Here is a 15,741-nt window from a genome sequence, read left to right on the forward strand (position 1 = left end):
CAATTGCAGGTAGTGACAAGTGTTGTGGTAGCATACATTTAAACATCAAGGCAAAGACTTAGAGAATAATTTGGTAAAATTGCTGAAGAAAACCCTATTTTAAGTAGTATGAACAGGAAAAAAAAATCTCTCTAAGAAAGTAACATTTCAACAGCAACAAATAATAATAATAATAAAGTGAAAGAGCAAGAGAAGCAAAAATCTGGAGGCAGAGCTATCCAAGGAGATGGAAAAACCAGCCTATGCTGTGAAGTGGTGTGTTGGCCAATTTCTTAATTTCACTTCTGTTTTATGTTGTATTTGACCAGATACCTGTGTCACTTCTCAATTAAAGCTGCTAGTGAAAAGGAATCTGTTTTGTGTAAGTCTTTTAAAAATGTCACATAGTATCAAGGCAAGGGCATAATAAATTAATTATTCATTAAATGTTTTGATGATGGTGAAGGCTATGGTTTTCTCCTACCATGCAGTATGGGTGAGTGCATACATAATTGGAATGATAGTTATAAATCCTCTTCAATTAAGGTCTTTATGCTAACTAAATAAATATACATATCGACAATACAACTGGTTTTACACAAATTGGGAGGGGGGATAAGGTCTGGGGTTCATGGTGCATTTGAAGCATCTGAGAAAGGGACTTTCACAGCTATGGAAAAGGCAACAAAGACTAAATTGCACTAACTTCAAGATGCCAGTTAACCAGAAGTGGTTACATAAGAAACATTCAAGGGAATTTTAATGTGCTGCCACAAACAGGGCAATAAAATTTCAAGGTGCATTCTAGTGAAGTCCTAAAGATTTTTGCAGCAGCTTTGAAAAGAGAATGCAAATGTCCAGAGGCTCAGAGAAAGTTTTAGCTTTCCTCAGCGAAACATCTACCCTTATACTTTGCTGTGAAACAAGCAAATAGCCAGTGCCTGTCTATATGGGGACCACCTGTGGGGAGCTCTATCTCTGTAAGCTCCCAAGAAAGCACATTTCAAGGGCTATTACCCTTATCCTGATTTCCCATTATTTCACAGGGCTCTTTATGGTGCCCCATGCAGAGCTAAGCCTCCCGAGTAATTAACCCCAGGGTAGCTGAAAAATTAATTTTCAGCAACTAAGTCCTACATGCAAGTGGAATCTACCTTTCTAAAGGGCAATGGACCAAGCCTCTCATTTCTCCTTCTCTTCCCTAGCTTTATTGAGGTATAATAAAAATTGCATATATTCAAGGTGTGCACTGTGATATTTTGAGGTATGTACGCATTGTGAAATGATTACCACAATCCGGCTAATGAAACTATCCACCACCTCGCATAGTTACCTTTTCGTATGTCTGCGTGGTGAAAATATTTAAGATCCATTGTCTTAGCAAATTTCAAGTATACAATATAATAACTATAGTCACCAACTGTACATTAGGTCTTCAGAACTTATCTTATGCAAAAGGCAAATTGGTCAAAGGGTACAAACTTGCCTTTCACTTCTTTTGGATCCGTTTTAGAGGCCAGTACAAGGATAAACACATAAAAAGCATTCAGCAAATATTTAATGAATGAACCATGTTTCAAAGTGTTTGCTGCTATGGGTACTCTATCAATGTAGTACTTAATGGTACGTAAAGGTTAGGTAATAACAAATTATAGTGTTCTTTACTCAAGTAAAATAAAATAAAATAAAAAATAAAGTGTTCTTTGCTCAAACTGCAGGAAACTTTTTGAACCTTATTTTGTGAGCCTAAATAGATTTTAGGATTTGGCGATAAAATACAAGACTCCCAGTTAAATTTGAATTTCAGATATACAGATAAGTTTTTATTGTAAGTACATTCCAATATTGCATGAGACATACTTATACTTCACTGTTTATCTGAAACCAAATTTAGATTAAATACAGGACATATTGTATTTTTATTTACTAAATCTGGCAACCCTAATTCAGCCTTTAGGCCTTGAACCTGATTGAATTTGTTTCTCTCATTTTCTCAAAATGCTATTAAACTATTTTAATAGTGTTTAACTATTCTCTGTTGAAATGAAGAACATATAAGTCATCATCTTTTTTACCTTCTTTGAAGAAATATAGAGGAAGAAACTCGAGAACGTATGTAATTCTGGATTAATACATAGAATGGAATTATCCACAGTAGCTAGTGAAGTCTATTATGTTGAATTTTGCTAAACAAAAAAAAAAGAATAGGGTTTCAGCCGTTTTCTAATGACATGGCCAGATGATGCCACAAAATCTTGGCATTACTGATAAGTACACACTGTGCTGGAAAATCAATAGTTTCTGAAGGAAATCCTGAAGGTAACTTTCCATAATTGAGATTAGAAATAACTTAGCTCCATACTCATAAATTCCTGGAGTTCAGGGTGCTCCGTGTCCCTAAGCAAGAAAGCACAGGCCTTATCATGACTTCATAAATTGCTGAGCTGGAATTATTGCTTTTAAAAATTACTAAGGGTATCTACTTTTTAAAACTACATTTTTAACAATTTTGAATGCCAATAATTGAGTTGAGAAAGTAAATTTAAGTACAGGTGTCCTCCACTTTAACAAAGCCTGATATGTGAAAAGATAAGCTTAGGTAAGCGATAAATTATGGAAGTGGTTATTTACATTAAATAATACTTCACTGTAATACTCCATTAGATTCCCTTAGTATTTAAAAAAAAAAAAAAAAACTGCATCATTTTCTCCCTTGCATTGAATTCCCAATTTTTCAGGTTTTGAGGTTTTTTTGGTATATTTGGGCTATGAAAGTTTAGCTCCTGGCTCACTTTAGCACCCTGTGTTTATAAATATCTACGTAACAGTTTGTTGTTACATTTTTTAGTATTCTCCTTCCTTAAAACTCTAAGATACTATTAATTCCTCCTGCTATTCTACAGGAAAACATTGCCTGTAGAACCCTGCTCTCATCAACCCCTTCCTTTTCCCTAAAACTTGTAGGTAAATCTTCTCTAGAACTTTTAAGTAAACCACATCATTTTACTTTCACTCCTTCATATGATCTCCTAAAACTTTAAGTACAGAGACATTAAAAAATAAAATTCACCACTATTTTTACAAATGAAATCATTCCCTAGAAATAGCAGGGGTCACCCAGTCTTCATTTTTTAATAAACTTTTTATTTGAGAATAGTTTTAGATTTAGAGAAAAATTGTGAAGATCATACAGAGTTCCTATATACCCACACCCAGTTTCTCCTATTGTTGACGTCCTACGTTAGTATGGTACATTTGCCACAACGAACAAACAAATGTTGAAACGTTACTATTTCAATAACACTTTATTCAGATTTCCTTAGATTTTATCTAAAGCCATTTTCTGTTGCAGGATCCCATCCAGAACATCACATCACATTTATTTGCCATGTCTTCATAGGCTTCTCTTGGCAATGGTAATGTTCGAACTTTCCTTGTTTCGGTTATTTAAGGAATACTGGTCTAGTGTATGTTATAGAATGCCCCCAATTTAGGTTTTTCTGATTCTTTTCTCAAGATTAGATTGGGCATTATGGGCTTTGGGGAGGAAGACCTCCCCACAGAGGTGAAGTGCCGTTCTCATCACATCCTAACAAGGGTTACTATCATCATGACTCATCACTACTGATGTTGATCTTGACCACCCAGCTAAGGTAGCGTTTGTCAGGTTTTTCCAATGGCACATGACTCTTTTTCTCCCCTTTTCCATTCTGTACTCTTTGGAAGGATGTCACTCTGCACAGCCCACATGTAACAGGTAGGGAGTTAACCTCCATCTCCTTGAGGGGGCAGTATCTACACAGATTATTTGGAATTCTGCACAGGAAATTTGTGTCTTCGCCCCCATTTATTTACATCACTGTGATGTATGGATATTTTATACTTCGGGTTATAATCCAATACTATTTATTTTTTTGCTCAGATTGTTCCAGCTTTGCCATTGAAGCTCTTTCAGTTGGCTCCTGTGACCCTTTGAAATGTTTCCCCATGCCCAACGTTGTGGTTTTTATCTTTTTTTTTTTTTTCTCATCACATCCTTGCGTTCTGAAACTGCAGATGCTCCAAGTTTCTCTTGGATTTTCTCTTTCCTTCTCCAGCCCTAGATTCAGCCACTTCTCCAAGGAAGTGGTTCCTTTCATTGGAGAATGGCATTAGAAACCAAGACCTGGGCCCTACTAGGCGAAGCCACTGTCTTTTTAAAATCATGTCTCCTTCCCCTCTTTTATCTGGATGTGGACTTAAGGATACTGTATTCATGCCATTAATCTCAAACTTGGTTCTAAGGAGGAAATTACAGTTTAATTTTGGAATCGATGATTTTCACAATCTTTATTCTACTTTATAAAGACTATGATTTTAAATTTCCTTTGTTTTTGCTTTTTGGGTATTAATATTTTGTCTTTTCTTTTCTTATTAAAGGAGTTGACGGGAGGCTGAGGCAGAAGGATTGCTTGAGCCCAGGAGTTTGAGGTTGTTGTGAGCTAGGATGACGCCACGGCACTTTAGCCCGGGCAACACAGTGAGACTCTGTCTCAAAAAAAAAAAAAAAAAAAAAAAGGAGTTGAATGTTTAGAGAATGAGTTTCCTAAGGAAAAGAAGAACTAGGTGCAGCCTGGTAATTCAGTTATAAATGGCAGGGTATACCTAAATCTAAGAGGAGATTAATATATACCATCCTTCTTCAACCTTTGTTTAGAAATAATTATGTGATGATCACAGACATCTGAGGGACTGGTTTTAGAACGAAGAGGTTGCAACAAAGGAAGAACAGAATGACACACAAATACCATTATCAAATCAAAAACCACCTTGTATTTTTATGATGTTTTGTATATGTGAGGGAAGTTGGCTTTTAATGCCAGGAGTGGCTTGGTCATAGGCTCAGTGTCAACCATGCATTCTATCCAACTTTTAAATGGTTTTTAAAACCCCAAGTATGTCCTATGGGAGCCTAGGCTTACCAAATTCTCATGCTACTCATACTGAGAAAGTCTCCAAACTTACACAAAGAAAAAATTTTAATCAATAAATAAATGTATGGCCCCTAGCAATTTCAATAGGTGAAGTTACATTAAATGCTAACCAAAAGGGCGACTTCCTTGCACCTCACAGACACATACACATGTGGAGTACGATATATAAGACTGTGTGATTGTTCTTCCTCCTCTCTACACTTCCCCTTCCACTTCCTGGCTACCGATACTTATTCCCCTCACTCCAGCTTAGACATTCTACATAACACTACAGAGCCTCAAACACAATCTCTATAACCACTGATGACAGAATCACAGCCCTGAGGCTACTCAGAAAGACCAAGACCACTCAGGGCTACTAGAACCCTGCAGTCCAGAGCCATGAGTCTCTACTGATACTGGAAAACAGCTCTGACTTCTGGGTTACTTAACACTGCTAAGTTAACACCTAAACAAAAATATTGGGGCATCTACTAGCTATATTCTTTTGGAGCTAATTGAGCCAGTCAGAGATGGCTGGCTGAAAGCTGGATGTTTTCATTTGTTGTGCTCTAATCAGAAAGTTGCTGAAGGCTGGTCTTCTCCACATACTGCCTTGTCTTTTCTAATGGACACGGGTTGGGATTCACAGGACATGGTCGTTAGGCAGTACAGACACCCTAGACAGCAAACACAAATCAATAGAAAAAAATAACTTCTTTTTATTTACAAAAAAAAAAAATCCAAATATTGGATGCTGTAAACAAAATTCACAATCTGTTCCCTCTAGCAGTGATCCAAACATGTCAGTTTTTAAGAGTACATTTTCCATCAACTCCTTTTCTGCCTGTGACACAGTCTATAGTCAAAATATTTCAAGAGTGACCCAAGGTGCAGCTTGCTGCAACAGGATGCCTCAGAGGAGGCAATGGTTGTAGAGAGGTTGGAGGGAGAGACAGCCAGTGGGCAGAGCCTCCTCCATTCTGCAAGGCTTTGCAACAAGTCTCCCAACTTGACATCTTCTGACTTTGTACTTTACCATTTACTTTGTTAAAAAGCCATTATTATAACAAAATACTACAAAGAGATTCTTTCTTAGCACTGAAAAGGCTATGCTAAATGAAATTTTAAAGAAAGATTATATTCAAGAGGTGCTATATATGAAATTACTCTTTTTTTTGGCTTTTTGGTTTCATCTACACACTTCACCTTCAACAACAAAAAAGCTTATTTTTGAACTGCTGACAGCTTTCAACATAATACATTTCATTTACAAAATAGTTCACAATATTTATTTAACAAGCACTGCACTGAAAACAACTTTATGCACAGTAAAGCAACCAACAATAAGCAAACAGAAAAGGGTGGTAAAAATAGTATATTCATTTTTCATTTCATTTCATTCCTTGGCTTGGATTACAGATATTCTTCCATCCTTGCATTTTTGGAAAATAGTCCACCCAATACCAAAGTGAGCAGATATTTGATCCCATTTCTGGAAGGGAAAAGTCCATCTTGGTGTAGGAGTTCTTGAGGCAGCTGGATTTACTGCAAATGAAGTAAAACTTTTCATAAGGGCAGTGTCACAGGTTAAGTGTTCTCTGACATGCCAGACTGCACAGGTGAGAAGAGCCTCCAGAAGATAAAATTTCTTCCTGTTTTAAAGTAACAGCACACTAGGCCAGATAAACACAAAAGCAAACAAATCACAGGCACTAACTGGGAGTTGAGAGCCGTTCTTTTCTCTGACCTATACGCATGGCTCTCTCTCACCAGACATTCAAATTTTTAGGCCACACATCCAAAAAGAGAGACATATATTTCACTGTGTGTTCAACTACATAGGCACAAGACTATAGTACATACAAAACAGAAATAAATTAGGTAAGTCTTAAAGTAAATGCTGAAGGTTGCCTCGAGTACAGCCTGTTCTATATGAATAGGTGTCAGGTGCTGGCACTTCCAACTAAGCTACCAACCCTGAAGTAAGCAAGAAAAGAATATAAATATTTGAGAAAATAAATGAAAAGTGTATTTTCAAATAAGGCTCCTCCAAACAAAAACATGTGTCATAAATTAACAGCAGATTGTTGCTATGGCAGAGCCAGAGACCTCCAGACTCTTTAAAATAGTAGACGACTCATTTGTCAAGAGTTAGAGTGAGAAAAAAACAGATCACCAGCTGCTCCTGTGTTCCCCAGCAAGCGCTCCCGAGTTTTCTGTTTTGTTTAAGAAAACTTCCAAACAGCTAAGCAGGGAGAGCCCTGGTTTCTGACAGGTGAGTGCCAGGTTTAACCTGCAAACAAATAATATTTCCTGGGAATTTGCAATTAATTTTTCAAACCCAGGCTGGAATGAGGGAGACTGAGCCAAGGTGGGAGTAGGAAGAGTTCCCTAGAAAACCAAGTGGCAGTGCAGGGACCATTACGGCTCTCACAGAATTCACAGGGAAACTTCTACAGCAAACCCATCAGGTTCCCATTAAGGCTTCAAAGAAAGATGCACAAAAGATAGTCCAGACAGATTAAACTGGATTAACCTAGCACAAAGCATATGAGGGATCCCCAAATAAACAAACAAACAAACAAATTACACTGCCAATAGAAGGACACTATTTTCTTCCCTATTCCCTCTTTAAGTGATAACAAAAGTCTTCTGACTGGGCCTTTAGAGGAATTATAATAGCAAGCAGTCATCCACTAGGATTGGTGGGGATTATCTGGTTGTTTTACAACACAAAGTAAAGGTTTTTATATGTTAGATTTGTTTTTAACAAATGCATTTTCAGAGACCAGTGTCTAGAGGAACTAATGGCTGGGAGAAGGGGTGGTTTTAGGATTAGCTGTCATTGAACTGAAATAGCAATGCTAGCTCATTTCACAAAAGTGTAACTGGTATCTTGTAAAAGAGAAAATAAAGTTGGATTTGACTTAATGCAAAGTGATTTAACTTAAAGTACAGTACTAAATATTTAAATGCAGTGTGACAACCAGATCAAAGATGTTTCATATCGACATGAATTTATAAAATGTTATATATAATATATATCTCATATATAAATTTTAAGCAATTGTGCAAATACTCTTTAAAAAGGGTCATTTCACATTTACTAAATTCTAGTGGTCCAGAAATGCAGAATGCATTCACTAAAAAATTCATTTAAATATTAATAAGTAGTGTTCTGATCACCAGAAATTTTTTTTAGCAGTCAGGGATTTAAGTAGCCTATCACTGACCCATGATCCACTAGATTAAACATCATGGAGGCATGCAATTATTAAAAAAAAAAAAAAATGGGTTCAAACTGTCAAAATGGCAGTTCAGTGTAAAAAAGAGTGCTCTGACAAACAAATATTCTCCCATCTGTAGAATTCTATGGCTCACAAAAAAAGGAAAAAAAAAAACTCACTAAAACTGTAGAACTTCTGCTCTTCCTATAAATATATTACTTGTTTCCCTCCTTCAGTTGTTTTAATATTTTTAGATGTAGATTTTAATTCATCATTGCAATATGCCCATGTCTCATGTCATCCTGTCGAAAACATAAAAGCACACAGTATTTAAACATTTCCTATTTGATATATTATTCTAGATCATAGTCAATGTACTGTGTATACATACATTGTCATATGTATACATATACACATAATACACACACATATACACATGTACCTATGATAATATCACACCAACAATGTTGACTTTATACAAGTATTTGCCAAGAAAAAATAGGGCATTTTCTCCACCATTCACAAGCTTATGTGTTGTTTTATTTTCTTCTTGAGTCAGTCCCTGATAAAATAATCATTAAACCATAAAATAATTTTGCCACTTCAAATTTTCAGAAGGCAACAGGCACTTTGATGTATATTGGTGTGTAACAAATATAGTAACTCTTTATATATTCTACTATATCTCTTCTACTTGGGTATTTTTATCTGTTAAATCTTTGGTCCTTGAGCATACTTTCTTTGCTACAGCTGTATTTGCTTGCATTTTCACATTTTAAAAATGCGAGCTACGCACGCAGCTGGAATTAATGGATTGTGTCATCATAAGTTCTGCTGTTTGTTGTAAGAACTGCACCAACCTACTACTGTTCATTCGGAGCAAGCCGTTTCTGTCAGCACAATAGGATCATTCCACAGAAAGCACTTGCTACAAGCCTCAGATAGTAATTTCAATGTTGGAGTTCCCATACTTCCTGTATTGTTACTATCTGAACTTCTGAGCTGATAAACAAATCGGGATGAGATCTTTTTTCCTCTGTATTTTTCCCTTTTATGAATTCCATCTTAAAAGAAACCTTCCACTTTTTTTTTCCTATGGCAAAGCTATGGGAGCAGATACTGCAAACCCATATTGTCATCAAGCATTTTTTTCCCTTATCTTAGGAGAAACTGGTTGCTTTTAATGACAGGTCTCTTCTTTTCCAGTATAGAATCCAATTGAGTAGGAGAATAAGGGGAGGTCTAGGGAAGGGGAACCTTTCGACATCATGCTCCCATACCTATTAAAAGATCCACAAGCTTTGCCAAGCTTAAAACCAGGAGCATATCATCATTGCACAAAACACATCCCTAATCAGGGCTCGATCACTCTCTTTTTTTATTTTTTGTCTTTTTTTTTTTTCTTTCCTATTTTGTCTGAAATGGCTTCCCCACGGGACATTTTTGAATGATTCTTAATTGCAGGGTAGCCAAGTAGAATAGGTCTGTTGCTGGCATGTGAATACTGGCTGAACCTGTGCAATGTAGTAATTGCTAAAGTTGGCATCTGCTACATAAGGAGCCGGCTGGTAATAACAAGTGACATTAGCCACATTAGGGATGACATTTTGGTCAGCTAGCACCCGGATAGCCAGCATGGTGATGAGGTTTAAAGTCTGTCTTCTTTCATGTCCCATCAGGCAAACCGTACTTTCATTCACCACTCCGTGAAGGGTCATGAGATAGTCATACTTGCGGTCTTCCAATCCCACAAAGTGGTTCTGCAAATAGGACTCCAGTTTTCTCTGCTGCTCTCCAATGTCTGAGAAGTCGATGAAAAACCTGGAACACATATACCTCTGAAGGGTCTTGATTTCATCGGAGGCAGGCCTAAAGCCCCTCACTAAGAGGTTGCAGTACTTAAGCAGGCCTCCCCCTCTGATTTCCTCTGGGTTCCTGGTGGCAATGATCTTGTTACAAAGGTGCTCAAAGGCTTCCTGGAAATCGCCATAGACGCTCTCACCGATTATTGTGGGGTGAAATGTTTCAGTCATTGGGTTCTCGGAACATTCATAAAAGAGAAGAAGAGAGTCTAATTTGATTTGAAAAGAATCTACACTGAATTCAAACTGCCTCCGGAGGGAATCCACAAATTTCAGTTCCACATTTTTGCCACTGTTGTTTGACAGGGATATAAGACTCCATCGGTCAGAGTCATTGCACACTTTTACCATTTTCTGCACATAAGCTTCCTACGATTCAAAAGATAAAACAAGATGAGCAAAACCAGAAAACAATAATAGATAAATAAATACATCCTCTTCACAGCTGAAAATTATTTTGCTCTTTCCCTTTTGTTTTGTCAACAGCAAAACACTACCTACAGGCTTAAACAGTCTGCTGAAAACAGAAAAAAAAGTACATTTAACGAGTAGTTTTACTGTCTGGGAGAGAGAGTAGAGGTAATAGTTTGAGGCTTTTGGCAGACGTAGCACAGTACTAAGAGGTTCTGTTGTCATGTCTGACTTTTTAAATGTTATTTTTTTGAAAATAGTCTAATAGCACAATATTCACACAGTATCCACCAAATATTCAAAAGACACAGAAGGGCATTCAGCGATAAGTTAGTCCGCCTCTCACCCTTGTCCCCAGCCATCCAGCTCCCCTCCCCCTGAGGCAATCAATGTTATCAGTATCTTGTGTGTCTCCCCAAAGGTATTCTGCAGTTACAACCAAGTATGGACTAAATTATGATATTCTGGGAGGCTTCCTCCTCAGGCAATTTTAACTAATTACATAAAACTCGTCTTGAACCAAAGTGGGAGGTGGGGGCAGTACCACTCTACCCCTAACGCGTGAACCAGCACGGAGAACCACCAGATCTTTAACACACGCAGTCAGCTGAATGCAGCTATGAAACCTATTCACATTTTCCAGTACAATAAAAAACCCATTGACTCAGTTTCAGGCTGCTGAAGACTAGATCATAAAATGACTCAAAAAATTATTTACATCATTTCATTCTTCCAAGCATCAGAATCTACTCTAGACAAGTCTCCTGAAAGGAAAGCCAAGAGTTAAAACATAAGAAGGAAGAGAAGGGAGGGCAGAGGAGGAAGCGGGAGAAGAGTTGTGGCGCTGCAGCATCAACTAAACTGAAACACTCAACATCGTCCACACACCTTAGTTTACTCTTTTAAAATTTAAAAAAAAGTAAAGAAAGAAGCGCGCCCAAGCCCGTCATGGCCACAGACTCGTGGCATTTAACCGAAGCCCGTCTGCCCTCTCCCACCGCACCTCGGCCCAGCCGGTCAGGACCCAAGTCCGTCTCCGGTGGGTTTACCTTGAGCGTCAGTGGTGTGATCTTCTCTTTGTTCACCCCTTCGGGTAAGAAGTCCAACAGGCAGTCCAGCACGACGTCCTTCACAGTCTGAAACTCCTCTTCCCCGCGCAAGTCGGCGCAGAAGATGAGGTCCAGGTCCTTGTAGCCCAGGCCGCTGTCCTGGTGCAGGACGTGGCTGGCGGCAGAGCCATTGAGGCGCACGTCCCGGACGCCGATGCGCTTCTCGGCCAGGCGCCGCCGCACCACCTTCACGATCAGGCTCGGCTGCAGCTCGAGCGTGGGGAAGTTGCCGCGTCCGTGGATGGGAATGGTCTCGCTCAGGATGCCGTCCAGCCGCTGCACTTGCTCCCAGTTCAGCACGTTGCAGTGCGCCGTGGGGCTTTCGCAATACTCCAAGCAGTGCCCGCCGAAGCTGCCGCCGCCGCTGAAGTCGCCGCCTAGGGGGATGTAAGCGCCTCCGGCCAGCTCGTCCTCGGCCATGGCAAAGTACCCTTCGCTCTCCGCCATATAGTACCCGTCGAGCGCCACTTGGCCCTGGTCAGTCCTAAAAGATAAGAGAGGGGAAAGACCGCGGTGAGGACGCGCGTCGGCGGAGGGCAGGGGCCCCTGAGGAGGAAGAGCGCGCCCCCCTTCCCGGGTCGCCCCCTGGTCTGGGGGTTCCTCAGAGACTCTCCCTCCCCAGCCCCCACGGTCCCCAGCCGCGCGCCGCGCCCCGCAGAGCAGCCCCGCACCAAAAGTATCTCTGATGCATCTGGAAAGCGCAAGCGAGAGTCCCGTCTGTGTCACCTGGAGACGGCCGCCCCTTCCAGGAACGCAGCGAGCGAGAGACCGCGAGGCGGCAACACTTCCAGAAGCTGCGAGTGCGCTCCGGCAGCGGCTAGCGACTCGGTCTTTCCCAGACCCCCGCCGCCTGCACGCACCGCTCCCGCCCCTCGCCCCTCGCCCCCGCCCGCGACGCTGCTGCCCCAGCTGTGGTAGTCCCGGAGTGGCGGCTGCCGCTGCCGCCGCTGCTGCCGCCACACACGCTCGCGTCTCTGGAGCTTTAGCAGTTGTGCGGGGGAAATGTCTTCAGTACTTTTTTTATACCGGGGTTCTCCGCGCTTCCGGGGCCCGGCGCGGCGCGCTCGCCACACCCTCCTCATCTGCATAGGGCGCCGCCCCCTTTCTCCCTATCCCTGCCGCCGGGCGCCTGGCGGGCCGGCCGGCCAGCGCCGGCGCTGCGCGGTGACAGCTCCGGGGGTGGGAGGCCCTAGACTGTATGTATGTGCGTGTATTTATACATATATTTAATTTATGTACGCCCCCCACGCCTCTTTTCTTTTTCTCCAAGGAAGCACTTAAAATGCCCCAAGAGTCATAAGTGGTCCTCAAAACCGGATCACGACTAAAATCACGCAACTGCAGAAACTTCCCAAACAAAATTCTGGAGGATACAGCCCGTCAGTAGAGCGCAACGTTGGGGCTCCAAAGGTCCCTCACGACCTCCCTTTTAAACAGTGTGTCGGTGTATGGCCAGACCGTTCACTCCGTTAATGAACCGGTCCAAACGTGGACTAGTGAGCCCACTTGTCTACTCAAATCAATCTGCCTCCGTGAGTGGGAAGGGCTTGCTGATAACTGTGTTTCGATTCTCGAAACCCAGGGAAGCGCCGGGGAGCTGGGGCGCTCCGGAGGAGACTCGGGGGCGGCGCCACGGGGCCTGGGCGTGCGTCCGGCTCCTGCGCACGAGTGGCTCCGGGAGCGCGGCGGGGGCCAGCGCGCGTCACCGGGCAGACGCGGGCGAGCGGCCAATCGCCGAGGACGGGGCGGGCAGAGCGCGGCGCAGGGTGCGCGCGCCAGGCGAGCGCGCCGCGGCCGAGGGGAGAGAAGGGCAACTGCGAAGGGCTGGGCGCTCAGGCGTGTGCTCTCAGAAAGCGGCGCAAGCGGCCAAGCGCGTTTCTCGCGGCCCGCTGAGGGGTGTCCATTTCTAGTGAATAGAAATGTCAGTGGGATATGATTTGGTTTTCCACGAGACGTAGAAATACAAGTTGAAAGGGTAAAAAGACTTTCTCCCCTTCAGCTTTGGTGGCTTCAGCAGAGCTAAGGCTTATTCCCAGGCTCACGCGCCAGTACCCCTGTCTTTGCGAGAAAGCTCCCCGCTTTCTCTTGCCGTCTCTTCCGGACGCTGGCAGCCTCTGCAAACTAACTCAGAGCAGCTTCACTTTCACATATTGGCTGCGGAAGGCTGAAGTGGGGTCAGAAGGGACAATTCCAGGGAACCTGAACCCTCCCTCCCCGAGGCCCTGCGCCACGGAGGCCGCTTAGCCGGGAAGCAGAAACAGTCGGTCTCCTCTGAACTGGGGGAGCCCCGACCTAGTCACTCAAGCTGCGCGGCACAGAGGTGAGGGGGTGGGGTTACGGGGGTGTCACCCAGGGAGCATCCAGCTGCGTGACAACGCCGCCCCCTGCCGGTGCCCTGCGGAGCTGCGTCCCCAAATGGGGAAACCCGACGTACATGTGGCCGAGGCCATGCATTCCCAGCGCTGTGCCTAAGTACTGGGGCGGGGGAAGGAAAAAGGGACTCTACACTGTTCTCAAAAACCCATCGCTTCCTTCAAAGGACTCTCATTTATACCCCTTTCGGGGCATCATTGCAGGAATCTGTCTTATCCGGGCATTGTATACATATATGTATATGCATGTGTATACTGTGTGTGTATATGTAGTTTGATCATCTATTGTGTGCCAGGCAACAGCTGAGTGCTGAGGACTTAAGAATGACTATGTTTCACACAGTCTAGTGAGCATGACAAGCAAGTACATAATTATGGCTCAATTGCATATGTGTTAGGAGAGAAGCATGTTCCAGCAGAGAGAGTGATGGGCTAACTAAGATGGGAACTGGGAGAGAAGGCCAGAAGAGAGGTGTCATTGGACTGGATCTTGAAAGAATGGACGTTCCTTCAGCAGTTGGGGGAAGAGGAGAAGAGCATTACCCACAAAGACAAGAGACTAGAAGAATTAGAGAAAGTCTGAGAAAGAGTAAGATTGGTAGTACATTGGAATAAGGTTTGTGGGGATTCCAGGAACTCATTAAGCACTTCCAGGCCATAATCCGTCTAGCTCTTTAGAATAATACCTCATTTACTCTCAATTCAAGAAGTTATTCCATTTCATAAGGATTTGGAAACAGAGGAACCCAAGAGGTTAAGAGACTAGCCCAAGTTCCACAACTAATAAGTTGCAGGGTCAGGCCTTGAACCCAATGATTTTAGTCATTATTGCCAGGAATGGTATGTCTGTAGCTTACCAATACCTTCTCATTGGAAGACCAGACAAGCACAAATAACAAAATGATTTAAGGGAAAAAAAAGGAAACAAAAGACCTGTTAGAAATGTTTCTTTCAAAGGCTGATGTGAAATCTGCACCTTTTAAAAGCAAGGTACACTGCACTTAAAAAAAAACAAGGGTTAAGGCCTACTGCCATTATTTTATGATTTATTTTTACCCTCCCTCAAAAAAAATAAAGCAAAGAAGTCGCAGAGCGCATGAGCACCTGTGCATACCCAGGATTTTGTTCTTTGAGGCTAAAGGAATCTGCATTTTTAGAAAACTGCCAGGGTGATCCTGGCATAAAGACCCAGCCATGCTTTGCACAGCACTGACAACAGCCACCACAGCCCAGTTCTCTATGTCGGTATCCTTCCCTAAGCAGAGGCTGCTCTTCTCTGCCCAGCTGCTCCCATGGCCTGTCCTGAAAACAGAGGGCACAGCTGAGAGGTGGAAACAGAGCAGGAAGCTGGACATGAAGGGCCTGCTATGTGCCACATCCTGTGCTGGGGAAAAGAAGAATCCCAGCAGCAGTGGGGCAAGACGCCCCCTTCTCCCAAGCTGCCAGAACTCTGTTGTGACACTTCCTTAAACCTTTAACAAAGCATTCCCCACTTCCCAACCATAATCCAGCCCCTACTGCTTCCTACACTAGGACATCTGGCATATCTTAAGTTTGGCAGTGCCCTGGTGGGCAATTTAATCTTTGGATTAATAAGTGCATGATACATAGTGGCCAATCATTACATACTGCTGAATGAAAGCATATGCTGTTCATTGTCCCTCTTTTCACTGCCTTCGAACTGAAATAATATTTACGTTCTGGAAAAAATAGTCATCTTTATGTGAATTTGGAAATTTTGCAATTGTAGGTATTATTTTTTTCTCAATAAACAAAATAATTATCAAATGAGAAATTCTGTACTTTCCAAACACATTCCTAGCCAA

At 42.2% G+C, this 15,741-nt stretch overlaps 1 protein-coding gene across 2 annotated transcripts; it reads right to left on the reverse strand.

Moving 5' to 3' along the window:
- Window positions 1-5,629: 5,629 nt before the first annotated feature.
- Window positions 5,630-12,562, reverse strand: FAM46A (family with sequence similarity 46, member A). 2 transcript variants are annotated; one of them, XM_012646082.1, is made up of 3 exons: window positions 12,270-12,562; window positions 11,484-12,027; window positions 5,630-10,392 (listed from the first exon to the last, which is right to left on the reverse strand). In XM_012646082.1, the coding sequence occupies exons 2-3, from the start codon at window positions 11,988-11,990 to the stop codon at window positions 9,616-9,618; spliced, it is 1,284 nt and encodes a 427-aa protein (XP_012501536.1). In that variant the 5' UTR covers window positions 11,991-12,027; window positions 12,270-12,562; the 3' UTR covers window positions 5,630-9,615. The 2 variants fall into 2 exon arrangements, with proteins under 2 accessions (XP_012501536.1, XP_012501535.1); XM_012646081.1 differs by having other exon boundaries at window positions 12,215-12,536.
- Window positions 12,563-15,741: the final 3,179 nt, after the last annotated feature.

This window comes from Propithecus coquereli, unplaced genomic scaffold (assembly GCF_000956105.1).
Source record: "Propithecus coquereli isolate 6110/MARCELLA unplaced genomic scaffold, Pcoq_1.0 Scaffold24, whole genome shotgun sequence".
Classification (NCBI taxonomy): Eukaryota; Metazoa; Chordata; class Mammalia; order Primates; family Indriidae; genus Propithecus; species Propithecus coquereli.

What these genes read in the sequence shown, in the direction of transcription:
- FAM46A (XM_012646081.1), bottom strand. Translation starts at nt 12,234, where the DNA reads ATGCATCAGAGATACTTTTG. An exon ending in ATGCATCAGAGATACTTTTG is followed by an intron (nt 12,028 to 12,214) that starts GTGCGGGGCTGC and finishes CTTATCTTTTAG; the next exon opens with GACTGACCAGGGCCAAGTGG. An exon ending in TCACACCACTGACGCTCAAG is followed by an intron (nt 10,393 to 11,483) that starts GTAAACCCACCG and finishes TTTGAATCGTAG; the next exon opens with GAAGCTTATGTGCAGAAAAT.